A 14,578-nucleotide genomic window follows, 5' to 3' on the forward strand; every position below is an offset into this window, starting at 1 on the left:
CTCAATGGATAGAGCGTTGCCCTGTGGACTGAAAGGTCCGGGTTCGATTCCGGTCAAGGGCATGTACCTTGGTTGCAGGCACATCCCCAGTAGGGGGTGTGCAAGAGGCAGCTGATCGATGATTCTCTCTCCTCGATGTTTCTAACTCTCTATCCCTCTCACTTCCTCTCTGTAAAAAAATCAATAAAAATATATTTTTTTAAAAAAGAATCCACGGGGAAAACAAAGATCCGAGTGACAGGGTGCAGGGAGGCAGGGTCCCTGTCCTCCTCAGGCGTGTGACAGCGACCACACACCCCTCTCACACCCGCCCGCCCGCCCCAGACGGGCCTGTGGCATGGAGGCTGAGTGGGAAGAAGGGGAAAGAGGCAGTCACCACTCCCACCTCCTGCCACCAGGCTCCCAGGCGGGGACGCGGGGACATTCTTACCGCACACCAGTCCGTATCTGAGCACCAGCCACCAGGCCCCCGCCCCGTCTGCCACACCTTCTAGCTCTGTGCTGGCCTACCGGGTCAAGTCGTGGCTGGATTAAAGGACGGGGGTTTTCACGTGGTCCTGCCGTGGTTCCTCACGAAAAGCACGCGTGTGAACACACATGTTCATTCGCGTTTACATAGGAAACACACACCCCCACCATTCTCTCGCGTGGCAATGCCAGGGTTTATTTATTTAATTTTTTTTTTTAGGTTTTTATTTTTACACATTCATTTGTGACATTTCCCTTCGTGGGGAACAGGAGGGTAGTTAGCAAGGTCAGCCGTTCCGAGGGGGCCGTTCTCAATGTGCATTTTAACCGATCTCGAAACAGCAGCAGGAAGGTGAGACGCAGTCCGAGAAAACTATGACAGCGAGACAACAATGAATGGAAGAGCATGTCCTCACCCCAAAAGCCATGCTCTCTTATTCTCCACTTATCCATGACGGAGACCAGCGCCCTAACCCAGTGGTCGGCAAACTGCGGCTCGAGAGCCATTTGCGAGCCAGAACTCTTTGGCCCCTTGAGTTTTTAGCAAAGGCCAGCTCAGGAGTGCCCTAATGAAGTTAATAACGATGAACCTACCTCTATAGTTTTAACTTTAAAACATTTGGCTCTCCAGGCCAAAACCGGTTTGGCTCAGTGGATAGAGCGTCCGTCTGCGGACTGAAAGGTCCCAGGTTCGATTCCGGTCAGGGGCATGTACATTGGCTGCGGGCACATCCCCTGTAGGGGGTATGCAAGAGGCAGCTGGTCGATGTTTCTCTCTCATCGACGTTTCTAGCTCTCTATCTCTCTCCCTTCCTCTCTGTAAAAAAAATCAATAAAATATATATTTTCTTAAAAATGTGGCTCTCCAAAGAAATTTCAATCGTCCTATTGTTGATATTTGGCTCTGTGGACTAATGAGTTTGCCGACCATTGCGCTAAACATTCCTTGAAGCTGGGGAGATGTGCATCTCGGGGGCCCGAGGACCGTCTCGGTGACACCCAGAGGGAAGGACCTCAAATGCCACACGCACCCCCCGAGGCCATGACCTACCTGAGGGTGGCGTCACCTGCCTCATGACCCCTCTGCCCTCCAGGCGGGTCTAGGATACTGCTGGAGGAAGCGTAGTCTAGGCAACATGGTGGGCAAAAAAGCTAGCTTGGATTAAAATAACACCGGGGTGTCTGAAATACTAGTTTTCACGTGACGTTACACCTTTAAAGACGGAAGCTCTCAGCACGGCTGGCTTAGCTCCGTGGTTGAGCATTGACCTATGAACCCGGAGGTCACGGTTTGATTCCCAGGCAGGACTCATGCCTGGATTGTGGGCTCCATCCCCACTAGGGGGCGTGCAGGAGGCAGCTGATCCATGGTTCTCTCCCATCAATGTTTCTCTCTTTCCCTTCCTCTCTGAAATCAATAAAAATATATTTTTTAAAAAATGAAATGCCGCAACAGCCTGGAGCTACCCTCTCCATAAATAAAACGCTCTATTTTCTAAAATTCTGCACAGAGAATGCAATTCATTCAAGTCTCGCGGTGGGTTTAAACTCTAAGACGTGTAACTTTTTCCTAAAGATGGAATCATGTAGATTTCTCTTCAAGTGAGCCATCTGCTTATCTCCTACGATTTCTTTCTGAAAAGACTCCAGAAAGAGAAAAGTGCATTGTTTTGTTTTTTTGTTTTTCGTACAAGGTTAGTAGACTATTTCTTAGTAGCACATGCAAAGATAAAGTTCTCTGTAATATGTAACTCTTGTCCATAAGGTTGCCAGTTCGGCAGCTTACCTAAAGGTAGAAGTGCAAACTGTGTCTGTGACCAGGTGCAAACTGGTGCAAACCATCCCCAGGAGCGAAAACTCCAAGGAGAAAAAAAAAAACAAAAAAACAAAAAAACTTTTAAGCCCAGCCAGCATGGCTCAGTAGTTGAGTGTCAACCGATGAACCAGAAGGTACCTATTTAACAAGCAGGTTGCGGGCTCGATCCCCAGTAGGGGGCGTGCAGGAGGCAGCCAATCCATGATTCTCTCCCATCATTGATGTCTCTATCTCTCTTTCTCCCTCTTTGAAATCAATAAAAATATATTAAAAACAAAAAATGCAGCCCTGACTGGTTTAGCTCAGTGGATAGAGAGCCTCAGCCTGCGGACTGAAGGGTCCCGGGTTCGGTTCCGGTCAAGGGCATGTACCTTGGTTGCGGGCACATCCCCAGTAGGGAGTGTGCAGGAGGCAGCTCTCTCATCGATGTTTCTATCTCTATCCCTCTCCCTTCTCTGTGAAAAAAAAATCAATAAAATACTTTTTTTTTTTTAAATACCAACTTTTAAGACTATAGAAATAAACAGTATTTTTGAAAAGCCCCCAACTCAAAGATAAAAAAAAACTCCGGTGCCTTTTAAGACATACATTCATTCCTTCAACACCTTCCTAGGCTGCCAAGAAAGTTGACATCCCCTGGCATCCTCTTTGGAGAAATTAAAAAAGAAAGGGGAGGTTTCAGAAAAGAGAGGGAACTCTTCCCTCCCCCCCCCCCCATCAGCCCACCCCCGCTTGCAGTGCAGCCACGGCCTCTGCGTGTGGGTCTACGTGACGAAGCCATGTACCATCGGACACAAGGGCGTCCTCAGAACCAGTGTCCGTCGTCCTCGTCCCCCTGGCGGTCCAGGTAGAGGACGGCCACCTTCTTCTCGTCCGAGATCACCGACCGCTGGTCCACCATCCTCTGCAGCTGCACCGTCCGGTCGAACCCGGCCTGCTCCTGGGAGGCGGCCACGCCGGCCGCCCGGTCCCGCTCCCGGCCGGCCTCTCTCCACGTAGCGCTGTGAGCATTCCCTTCCGTGCCCGTCGCGAACAGGACCGTGGTCTCTCGGGCCCAGCGGGGGGCCGCCTCCGGGGGACTCGTGTCCATCTGAAAAGTAAAACGCAGTTCCTTTGGGGCCCAGAACCCCCCTGCCGTGGTGTCCTGCTGCCTGCGGACTCACCTAGCTCCTCCGGGAAGCAAGCCCACAGGACCGGCCAGGGCCAATGTCTTAGAAATGGGCCGGTGTGGCTCAGTGGATAGAGCGTCGGCCTGCCGACTGAAAGGTCCCAGGTTCGATTCTAGTCAAGGGCATGGACCTTGATCGGGGAAAAACATCCCCAGTGGGAGGTGTGCAGGAGGCAGCTGATGAATGTTTCTCTCTCATCGATGTTTCTAGCTCTCTATCCCTCTCCCTTCCTCTCTATAAAAAATCAATAAAATAAAAAAAATCAATAAAATAAAAAATATATATATATATATATATATATATATATATATATATATATATATATATATATATACACATATTTAAAAATATATATATGTGGGCCCACAGAAGGCAGCATGCTCAGAGGTTTGTGTTTCTGTAAGACCTCGGTGCCTAAAGGATCTGCTCATGTCCAGCTGGCGGTGGTGGCTCAGGGGTTGAGCATTGACCTGTGAACCAGGGGGTCAGGGTTCGATTCCCGGTCAGGGCACATGCCAGGTTGCGGGCTCGATCCTCAGTGGGAGGGGCGTGCGGGAGGCAGCCGATCGATGATGCTCTCTCATCGATGATTCTAACTATCTCTCTCCCTTCCTCTCTGTAAAAAAATCAATAAAATATATATTAAAAACAAACAAACAGTGGGCTCCCTCGGAACTGGCCGCCCGGCCCCAGCCACCTTCCCCACTCACCTGTCCTGCAGGCGGTCCCTCGGGGGGGACCTGCTCGGTCCTCCAGACCCCAGAGGGGCCTATCTTCACGCGTCTGACGGACGAGCTGATGTCCTCCAGCACGTGTGATCGGGCAAAGCCCCGCGGGCTGGTGACCTCCACGGAGGCCGACACGGGGCCCTGCGTGGCGGTGATGGTCTCTGAGCTGCGGGAGGCCCAGCTGGTGTCCTCCTCCTCCTCCTCCTCCCCCGCGGAGGCGCGGTACAGCTCCTGGGTGGCCCAGCGCTTGAACCCGTAGCCGCCGGCCGGTGCCGGCCCTCCCGCGTCCCCGTCCGGGCTCCCCGGCCCCGGGCTGCGCCGCTTGGCCAGGCTGTCCCGCACCACGGCCTCCACCGCCCGCTCGATCTCGCCCGCCTCGTCTTTGCTCAGCTCCTCCAGGTCCAGCTGGTCGGTGTCCACCGTCTGGGACAGGTTGACCTCGGCCACCAGGGTCACGGCCCCGCCGCCGCCCGAGGGCTGGACCTTCTTCACGTCCACGGAGAGGTGGCCCAGGCCGGCCCGGTCCTGGCTGGCGAGGGCCGACAGCTCCTCCCGCACCCGCTGCGGCAGGCTCTCCTCCAGCTGCCCCATCGCCTCCGCCAGCTGGTGCCGGGGCTCCTTGAAGTCGCGGCTGATGGACGAGTGGAACCGGCGCGGGATCTTGATCTCCTTGTCGGTGACGGTGGCCTGGGCGCGGACCTCGCCGCTGGTGGTCTCCTCGATCCAGTGCGGGGAGCCGGCGGCCTCCGGCTCCGGGGGAGATTCCGGAGCATCCGCGAACCTCCTCCTCCCGGACGCCGGCACGATCTCGTCCTGCCAGGAGTACCGGATGGTGGACTCCTCTTCGATGTGGATCTGCCCGTACGCCGAGCCCCCCGCGGCCCTGGCGGCGCCGTCCCGCCCGAAGCCGCCGCGTTCCTCGGGGCCCTCCTCCGGGGTGGACACGAAATAGCTCTGCTGCTCCTGCTCCTCCTCCTCCGAGTCGCCCGCCTCCGTCACCTCTTCCACCCGGGACACCCGCTCCGACTTTCTGGATGCCTCATGGCGGTGATCCGCGGAGAAGGCGACCTCCGTGACCCCGTACAGGTCCTCCTCCTCCTCCTCCTCCTCCTCCTCGGCCCTGCACCCCAGGGGGTACGCGTCGTCCGCCTCCTCCACGTGGAAGGGGGTGGGAAACTCGTCCGTCCTCGCGCCCGCCACGTAGCTCACAGGCTCCTCCACAATCTCCACGTTCACCACCTTGGCCCGGCCCTCCCGGCCCTGCAGCCCGAGGCTCAGGAGGTCTCCGATCACCCTCTCCCGGGCCTTGCCCTTCAGCTCCAGGCCGCCGGCCGGCCCGCCGGGGCTCAGGAGGGCCTCCAGGCCGGCCCCCTCCCGCACGTCCACCTCCTCGGTGCGTCTCGACTCCACCACGATCTCCGTCTTGGCTCTCCGGTCCCCGGGGAGCTCCGTCCTGCCCACGTACGTGACCTTCGTGTCCGGCGGCGGCGGCGGCTTCGGGGCCTTGCCCTCGGGGGACTGGGTGAACCGCTTCAGCACGCTGGACACGATGCTCTCAGCGATGGTCTCGGTCGTGGCGGCCTGGCCCTCAGCGTCCAACCCGAACCTCGTCTCTCTCCTCGTGTCCATCCCTCCCCCCCGACCGCCGCCTGCATCCTTCGGCAGGGGCGTCCGGGCCCCTTTGGGGGTCTCCTCCTCCGCCCGGCCGTCCGGGGACCCTTCCAGGCGGATCGGGACCTCTCGCACCCGCACGCCCGTCTCCCGGGCGGCGGGCTCCTTCCCCTTCGCCTTGTCCCTCCGCAGCTCGCTCTCCCGCTCCCTCGCCTCCTTGTCCAGCTTGGTCAGCTCCTCCCACCGCAGGTTCCGCTCCTCGGACGCTTTCTCCTTCGAGTCGAACATCTTCTCGTCCCGCCTCCCGTGGACCGCCGTCCCCGGGCGGCCTCTCTCCGGCTCACTCGTCATCTTCTTCCCCAAAATCACAATCCTCTCCTCGTCCCCGGTGCTTTCGGAAGCGCCCGCCGCCGCCGCCGCCCTGCGGTCCCCGAGGACTCGGTAAGGCTCCCGGGCGGGACTGGGCTCTCTGGCTAGACGCACCTTGGTGCCGCCTTCCGTCCTCGGCTTCACGGGGACCTCGGCTTTCCTCCCGAGCCCCCCGTACGCTGCAGAGAAAGCCCTGGAACTGGCCTGGCTGCTGCTGGTGGTGGTGGTTTTCTCGTAGGCGGTCTCACGCCAGGCGGGGGTCAGGGCAGGAGATCCCGGGCCCGGGAAGGGCCTCCTGGGCGTGGGCGGGGCCGGCCAGGCCCAGCTTTGGCGGCGGGGGACATTCCCGGGAAGTGGCGGCTTGTGTCTCAGGAACAGATTCCGCTCATTTTCCCTCATTTCCCTCCGGAAAGCTGCTGCGTTGGTGTAACCGGCGTTGGTATAACCGTAGGCCGTGGTTCTGAGCTCTGTGGGAATCGAACGGTTCCTTAGGACAAGAATCATCGGGACCTTTTTCTATCAGGAAAGCTTCCCCCCCAGGCCTATCCCATCCCAATAAACACACACTATCACCACGGAACGGTTGTCATAAATAAGATCGTTTCTGCTGAAACCAGTTTGGCTCAATAGATAGAGCTTCGGCTTGGGGACTGAAGGGTCCCGGGTTCGATTCCGGTCGAGGGCATGTACCTTGGTTGCGGGCATATCCCCAGTAGGGGGTGTGCAAGAGGCAGCTGATCGATGACTCTCTCTCATCAATGTTTCTAACTCTCTCTTTCCCTTCCTCTCTGTACAAAAGCAATAAAATATATTTTTTTAAAAAAAGATAGTTTCTACTCTCCAAGCGATCCTGTCACAGTAAAACACAGCGCGATAGCCCTGGCTGGGGTCCTCGGTGGTTATAGAGTGTTAGCCCACAACCCCGGGAATCAAACCCAGGACCCCTCAGTCCGGTCTTTACCTCGGGGCAGGTGTTCCAGGCGCTCCGCCAGGATCCGTATCTCTGGATTACTTTCTCCTTCCAATAAGGCTCTGCAGAAATAATAATAATAATAATAATAACTCATTAGGAAATAAAGCACATGATGGGCTCGGTGAGACCGCCCTGTGGCGTCCTCGGTCGATGGCCACATGGTCACAGGCTCTGTGTCTGAGGAGGCGCGTCCGAACGCAGACCTGGTGGGTAGAGCATCCATCCAACCGAATGGACAAAATGAGAGAGAGAGAGAGAGATGGAGAGAGGAGCCTGGCTGAGGTGGCTCAGTGGTTGAGCATCCATCTATGAACCAGGAGGTCACGGTTCCATTCCCGGTTAAGGGCACATGCTCAGGTTGTGGGCTCTCCATCCCCAGTGTGGAGTATGCAGGAGGCAGCCGATCCATGATAGATTCTCATCATGGATGTTTCTCTCTCTCCCTTTCCCTTCCTCTCTAAAATCAATAATATATATATATTAAAGAGAGAGAGGAGAGAGGGGAGGCAGGTAGGAGCAGAAAAGAAGAAATTGTGAGCCACTCCCCGCCTCCTACACCCACCCAGAGAGAAGCATCTTCTGAGCTCTTTGAATAAAACTCAAAAAGCATGCGACCAGGTGGCTTCTCTGGCCACGTCTAGCTCCCACCAGTCTGAAACGGCAGCATCTTCATCAAGCCGTGATTCCCGTCGGCCACGGAGAGCCCCGAGGACACTTGCTCGAGGAGACTGCGGGCACAACAATTGTCACCCACTTCCCTTCCAAGAAATCACACCCGTGGGTGGCCACGGGTGGCCACCAGCTGCCGATGGCCATGGAGAGCCGGGCACGGATGCAGAGATGGGACGCCAGGGCCGGGCAGGGGCCTGGCGCTTCAGGCAAACGGGAAGCAGGTTTCATGCTCACTGATTCCAAGGGTGGTGATTCCCACGGACACAGGAACTTTGTGGTCGGAGGGGGTCGGGAGGCAGGGGGAAGGTAGCAAGCCAAGGGGAACCCCCTTCTTTTTTTTCCCCTTCATATTTTTTTATTGATTTCAGAAAGGAAGGGAGAGGGAGAGAAACATCAATGATGAGAGAGAATCATGGGTCAGCTGCCTCCTGCAGGCCCTGCACTGGGCCTGTGCCTTGACCAGGAATCGAACGGTGACCGCTTTCCTGGTTGCTAGGCCGACGCTCAACCGCGGAGCCACGCCAGCTGGGCGCAAAGGACTATCTCCAAGGAGGAGACTCGTAGGGCTTTAAGAAGCGGGTAGAGCGTCTCTGGTTATTTTTGAGGCGAGGGAAACCGGCCCTCGGGCCTTGGGAACTGCGAGATGCCAGCCTCCTGACTCACCGGCTATTTGTGACCGTTTCATGTGGCTCCCCCGGGCCGGCAGCCTCTGCAGCACGAAAATAAGTGGACACGTGTGAGAAAACCAGGTCTGCGGTCTCATCAACGAGTTGGGACAAGCCCGGCCGGCATGGCTCAGGGGTTGAGCGTTGGCCTTTGAACCAGGAGGTCACGGTTCGAGTCCCCGTCAGGGCATATGCCCGGGTTTGTGGGCTCGATCCCCCCCGTGGGGTGTGCAGAAGGCAGGTGACCCATGATTCTCTCTCATCATGGATGTTTCTCTCTCTCTCTCCCCTCTCCCTTCCTCTCTAAAATCAACACAAATATATGTTAAAAAAAACAACAACAACAACAAAAATCCCAGAGACAAAGCACAAAATCAGAGTCTCGTTTTTTGCAGCCCAGAGAACTATCCCAGAGAGGAAACAGGAAGGTCCCTGCGGGGAAGACTGGCCTGGCACCCGGGGTTACCTAACACTGGCACCGAGCTGGGCTTTCCGGGCCGGCCCAGCATCCGCTCTAGAGTGGTGCCAGGTTTGGGGCACCTCCCACCCCAGCCTCAGCCCATGTGACTCATGAGGCGCTCTGTTCCCTGGCCAGAGATGGACGCATGACCCAGGAGAGCCTGAGAGCCGGACCCTGGAGTTCCACTGGGATGGCTGGGAAACAACCCCTCCTCCGTTGCCAGGACAACAGCCCCTTCTCTGTTGCCAGGGCAACAGGTCCTCCTCTGTTGCTAGGACATCAGCCACTCCTCTGTTTCCAGGACAACGGCCCCTCTTCCGTTGCCAGGACAACAGCCCTTCCTCTGTTGCCATGACAACGGCCCCTCCTCAGTTGCCAGGACAACAGCCTGGAGCCCATCCTTACCGATAGGTTGCCACCTCCAGGCTGAGGCTGGTCTTCACCTGCACCAGCTCCTGATGGTCCCGCAGACGGTCGGCCATGGCCAAGGTGAGGGCAGCCTTCTCATCCTCCAGGCGGGCGATGGCACTCTAGAAAGAGGAGAGGGTGCTCAGGCCGAGGCCCTGAGCTTCGCTGGGTCCAATGTGCGGTACCAACAGCCCAGGACACAGCGAGATGGAAGCCCTCCAGGTTCAAGAGGCAGTCACAGCAAGGATGGTTTTAAGTGGGGCCTTTGTTCCACTAGAAGTGTTTTGTTTTTATTATTATTATTATTATTATTATTATTATTACGTATGGAAGATGTGTGTGTTTTGTTTTGTTTTTTATCTTCACCCAAGGATATTTTTCCATTGATTTTTTTTTTTTTTTTGAGAGAATGGAAGGGAGGAGGGGGAGAGAGAGAAACATCGATGTTAGAGACACACCAATTACTTGTCTCCAACCCGGCTGGGGACTGAGCCTGCAACTGAGGTATATGCCCCTTTTTAAAAAAAAAAAAAAAAAAGACACGAATGAGTTAATGAATTTAAAGAGATTTTAAACATTTTTATTGATTTCAGAGAGGAAGTGAGAGGGAGAGAGAGAGAGAAACATCAATGATGAGAATCATTAATTGGCTGCCTCCTGCCACCAAGGGGATGGAGCCTGCATCCCAGGCATGTGTCCCTGACCGGAACCAACTCGGGACATCTTAGTCCACAGACCAACGCTCTATCCACTGAGCCAAACCAGCCAGGGCGCTCTCCAGAGAGGTTGTAACCCATCCCACTGATGGAATAAAGCTTCGGACTTGGGCCTGGCTAGCGTGGCTCAGTGGCTGTGCGTGGACCGACGAACCAGTTGGATTCCCGGTCAGGGCACAGACCGGGGTCCATCCCCATGAGGGGGAGTGCAGGAGGCAACCAATCCATGATGTTTCTCGGCAATGCTTCTCTCTATCTCCCTCTCTCTCCAATTTATTTATTTATTTATTTATTTATTTATTTTTAAAATATATTTTATTGATTTTTCACAGAGAGGAAGAGAGAGGGATAGAGGGTTAGAAATGTTGATGAGAGAGAATCGTCGATCAGTTGCCTCTTGCACACCCCCTACTGGGGATGTGCCCGCAACCAAGGTACATGCCCTTGACCGGAATCGAACCCGGGACCCTTCAGTCCACAGGCCGACGCTCTATCCACTGAGCCAAACCGGTCCCGGCTCTCCAATTTATTTTTTTAAAAAATATTTAATTAGGGGAAAAGGGGTTCTTTCTATCCCTAAAAAAATAAGACTGAAACCAGAGCTTCGAGGTCCGAGATGAGCTGAGTGAGCCGAGATGGAGAAGGAATGGCTAGGAATCAGCCCACACCACACGCCTCTGAGCGAGCAGCCTCTTCCAACCCGCCCTGCACCCCAACATCACCCAATCGCCCGTCTTTAAACTCGGGGCCGCACTGTTCCCTTAAAAAAAAAAAAGCCCTCTGCATTTATGGGCGGGTTATTTTAAGCCGTCCTCCCGGGAACCGCTGATAGGAGGGTTTGGGAACATGCCCAGTTCTGTCCGAGGCTGGGCGGGGAGGACGGACAGTAAATCACACACACGGGTGTCACCCGGCGGAGCCCAAGGTTTGGGCCTGCGCGTCTCCGAAATGGCAGCTGTTTACCTAACTCCGCTCTTGTTATAACAGCCTGCCTCCGGCCGCGTCCCCCCGGCTCTTACACTCCCCAGGGCCCTGGCTTCAGCTCCCACAGTGACACACACACACACACACACACACACACACACCAATGTCCTAACACATACACACACATCCCAGTTCCACACACAGACACACATACACACCTCTATCCCTAACACACACACACACACACACACACACACACACCTCTATTCCTAACACACACACAATCTCTGTTCCTAGCTGCTCTGGCTCAGTGGATAGAGCATCCACCTATGGAGGTTCCCAGGTTCGATTCCCAGTCAAGGCCACATGCTTGGGTTGCGGGCTCCATCCCCAGCGTGGGGTGTTCGGGAGGCAGCGGGTCCATGATTCTCTCTCATTATGGATGTTTTTTTCTCTCTCTCTCTCTCTCTCTCTCTCTCTCTCTCTCTCTCTCTTCCTCTCTGACATCAATTTAAAAAAAAATTTTCTTTTAAGATGACACGGCACTTTTCACTGGCCCGCCAAGGAGCCCATTTTCCTGGGCTGCAGAGATGCTGGGACCCTGAGGTCCTGAGGCAGAGCAAGGGCACCCTCGGGGCCGACCGACCCCACCCACGGGTGACGCCCGGTGAAGGCGCTGTGGGTCCGGGGAGACCCGCAGCTCCCCTACCCCCTGCAGGGCGCACCCGGGGGGGGGGGGGGGGCTGGGATGGGGCGGGTCCCTGTGCACGGACCTGCCGCTCCTGGGCCTGCAGCTCGTAGGCTTCCCGCATCCGCATCAGCTCCTCTTCCAGCAGCGCGCGCAGCTGCTCCAGCTCCAGCGCCTGGCGCTGCAGGGCCTCGGCCTCCCGCGCGCACAGCCGGCTCTCCTCCTCGGCCTGGCGCCGGCTCTCCTCGCCGCAGCTCAGGGCGGCCTCCAGCGCGCGCACCTGCTCCTCGTACACCTGCACCGTGTCCCGCCACGACTCGGCCACCAGCAGCGAGCAGCTGTCGCGCACCTCGCGCAGCAGCGGCGGCGGGGGCGCGGCGGGCAGCAGGGCGCGGGCGCTGTAGCTCACGGTCAGGCTGGCCGCCAGCGCCGCGCGCAGCTCCCGCAGGTCCCGCTCGCGGGCCGCGTCCAGGTCCCGGCGCTCGGCCTGCAGCCGGCCCAGCAGCGCCTCGAGGGCGGCGCGCGCCCCCAGCGCCTCCTGCAGCTCCCGCCGCCGCGCCCCGAGCTCGGCGTCCAGGCGGCGGCGGGCGGCGCGCGTCTCCTCCGCCAGCAGCCGCACCTCCCGCAGCTCCCGCCGCAGCGCGTCGCGCTCGCCCTCGGCCAGCGCCGTGGCCCAGCTCAGCTCGTCCAGCTGCAGCCGCAGGCCGCGCGCCTCCTCCGCCGCCGCCTCCTCCGCCGCCCAGCGGGCCGCCTGGTCCTCGGCCCCCCACAGCCCCCCGTGCCGGCGGCGCAGCTCCTCCTCCAGGAGCAGGTTCTCGCGCTCCAGCTCGCGCACGCGGCGCACATAGTCGTGGAGCCGGGCGTTGAGCTCCTGCAGCTCGGCCTTCTCGGGGCCCGTGTGCAGCTGCCAGGACAGCATCGCTGCGGGTGTCCGCACGGCCGGCCTGTGCCCTCCTGTCCTGGTCTTGTCCCCCCGCCTCCGATGCGCCGCTCCGGCCCCGCCGCCGCCGCCCGGGAAGCCCGCAGACTGCGCGGGGAGTGGGCGAGCAGCCGCACTTAGGTCCCGGGCAGGGGACAGGGGGGCGGGACCCCGGCTATCCCCCCCCCCACCCTCGCTCAGCCAATAAGAACGCACTGCGAGTGGCGCTCCCCCCGGCGCTCAGCCAATCAGAGCGCACTGCGCGGCGCGCCCGAGGCGCAGGGGACAGGGGGGCGGGCCCCGGCGCTCCACCCTCCCGGCGCTCAGCCAATCAGAGCGCAGCGCGCCCAGACGCAGGGGACGGACGCACGGCGCCACCTGGCGCCCGAGTGGCCGCGACGTCGCCGCCGAGCCGGTGCGAACCTCAGGGGCCATGCCCACCTCAGGGCCCGCGCGCCCATGGGTGGGGGGGGGGGTCCATGGCGCCGGCTGGCTGTCGGGTGCTTGTTGCCGGCTGAAGGGACAGCGACGTGGGCAGGGCTCCCCTATTCCTGCCCCGCACCGACGGCACCTCAGGGTCCGGGCCTTCGAGGACCGACCTCGGAGCCGCCATATGAGGTGAGAGGCTGGGCGTGGCAGGGAGGCCTCGGCGTGTGGAGGGGTTTCCGTCTTGGAGAAGGATGCACATGCATGTCTAATGGACGTATGTAACTCAGCGCACGCACATACATGCACACCTCTATGGCCCGTGTTCACGTAAAACACACAAGTCCATGCCGAGGTGCTGAAGTTCTGACGACGCGCCAGCCGGACGCCTGAGGCCGGGTGGCAGGCACCCCACACACGTTTGTCTTCTTACCTAGCCCAGTGGTCGGCAAACTCCTGAGTCCACAGAGCCAACTAGCAACAGCGCAACGATTGGAATTTCTTCGGAGAGCCACATTTTTAAAACTTAAACTTCTTCTTAACTAAGGTGACCGGGCGTCCCGCTTTTGGCGGGACAGTCCCGATTCTTTGAAAAAGATTCTTTCGGGACTGTCCCGCCAAAAGCGGGACGTCTGGTCACCTTATTCTTTTTTTTTTTTTTTTAAATCGAACCCTGACCTCCTGGTTCATAGGTTGATGCTCAACCACGGAGCCATGCCAGCAGAGCAAGGGTCTCATCACTTTTTTATTTTTTAAATATATATATATTTTTTGATTTTATATTATATTTTAATATAATATTTAATTTTAAATAATATATTTTAATATTGATTTTTTTTTTTTTTACAGAGAGGAAGAGAGAGGGATAGAGAGTTAGAAACATCGATGAGAGAGAATCATCGATCAGCTGCCTCTTGCACGCCCCTGACTGGGGATGTGCCCGCAACCAAGGTACTTGCCCTTGACCGGAATTGAATCTGGGACCCTTCAGTCCCCAGGCCGATGCTCTATCCACTGAGCCACGCTGGTTAGGGCCAAGGAAGCTACCTTTTGCAGGATAGATTTCCAAAATTCAGCACTATTGGGGCTCTCTCTCTCTTTTTAAAAATCTTTTAAAGATATGTTTTATTGATTTCAGGGAGAGAGAGAGAGATAGAAACATCAGTGAGAGAGAATCATGGTGGATCTGCCTCCTGCACATCCCCCTCTCCCCTGGGGTTCAAGCCCCCAACCCAGGCATGTGTCCTGACTGGGAATCGAACCGTGACCTCCTGGTTCATGGGTCTACGCTCAACCACAAGCCAGGCTTTAAAAAAAAAAAAAAAAAAAAAAAATTTTTAATTCCTCTTTTGCTTGCTGCTCACTCTATAGTCCTTGGATCATTGTTTCATTTCGTCCTGTACGGCACAAATCACTTTTCTCCGATGCCTAAAAGCAGCCTCACTTCCTCCTCTCCGCCCCCTTACAATTAGAGCACGTCCCACTGAATGCCATAAAACCTCTCTGACCTACACGAACCCTCAGTTTTGAAATCCAAATGACCTCTGAATCCCATGGCTACCTAGC

At 57.1% G+C, this 14,578-nt stretch overlaps 2 protein-coding genes across 5 annotated transcripts in view; one reads left to right on the forward strand and one right to left on the reverse strand.

The window, feature by feature from the left end:
* TTC23 (tetratricopeptide repeat domain 23) overlaps positions 1-14,578 on the forward strand; it is a 995,109-nt gene that overhangs the window by 25,359 nt on the left and 955,172 nt on the right. For 3 of the 4 annotated variants that reach the window (XM_084869193.1, XM_084869194.1, XM_084869192.1), the window contains one exon: positions 15-2,547. The exons of the other annotated variant lie outside the window; for it this stretch is intronic. The gene's annotated coding sequence lies outside the window, so the exon portion shown is untranslated. Of the gene's footprint in view, positions 1-14; positions 2,548-14,578 lie in introns of those variants that run through there. 4 annotated transcript variants of the gene reach the window in all.
* Positions 2,134-12,728, reverse strand: SYNM (synemin). The gene is made up of 5 exons (XM_084869042.1): positions 11,753-12,728; positions 9,337-9,461; positions 7,123-7,193; positions 4,164-6,628; positions 2,134-3,374 (listed from the first exon to the last, which is right to left on the reverse strand). Exons 1-5 carry the CDS (start codon positions 12,584-12,586, stop codon positions 3,090-3,092), a joined length of 3,780 nt encoding a protein of 1,259 aa, XP_084725168.1. The 5' UTR covers positions 12,587-12,728; the 3' UTR covers positions 2,134-3,089.

Source organism: Pipistrellus hanaki, assembly GCF_964339955.1.
Source record: "Pipistrellus hanaki genome assembly, chromosome: 21".
NCBI lineage: Eukaryota > Metazoa > Chordata > Mammalia > Chiroptera > Vespertilionidae > Pipistrellus > Pipistrellus hanaki.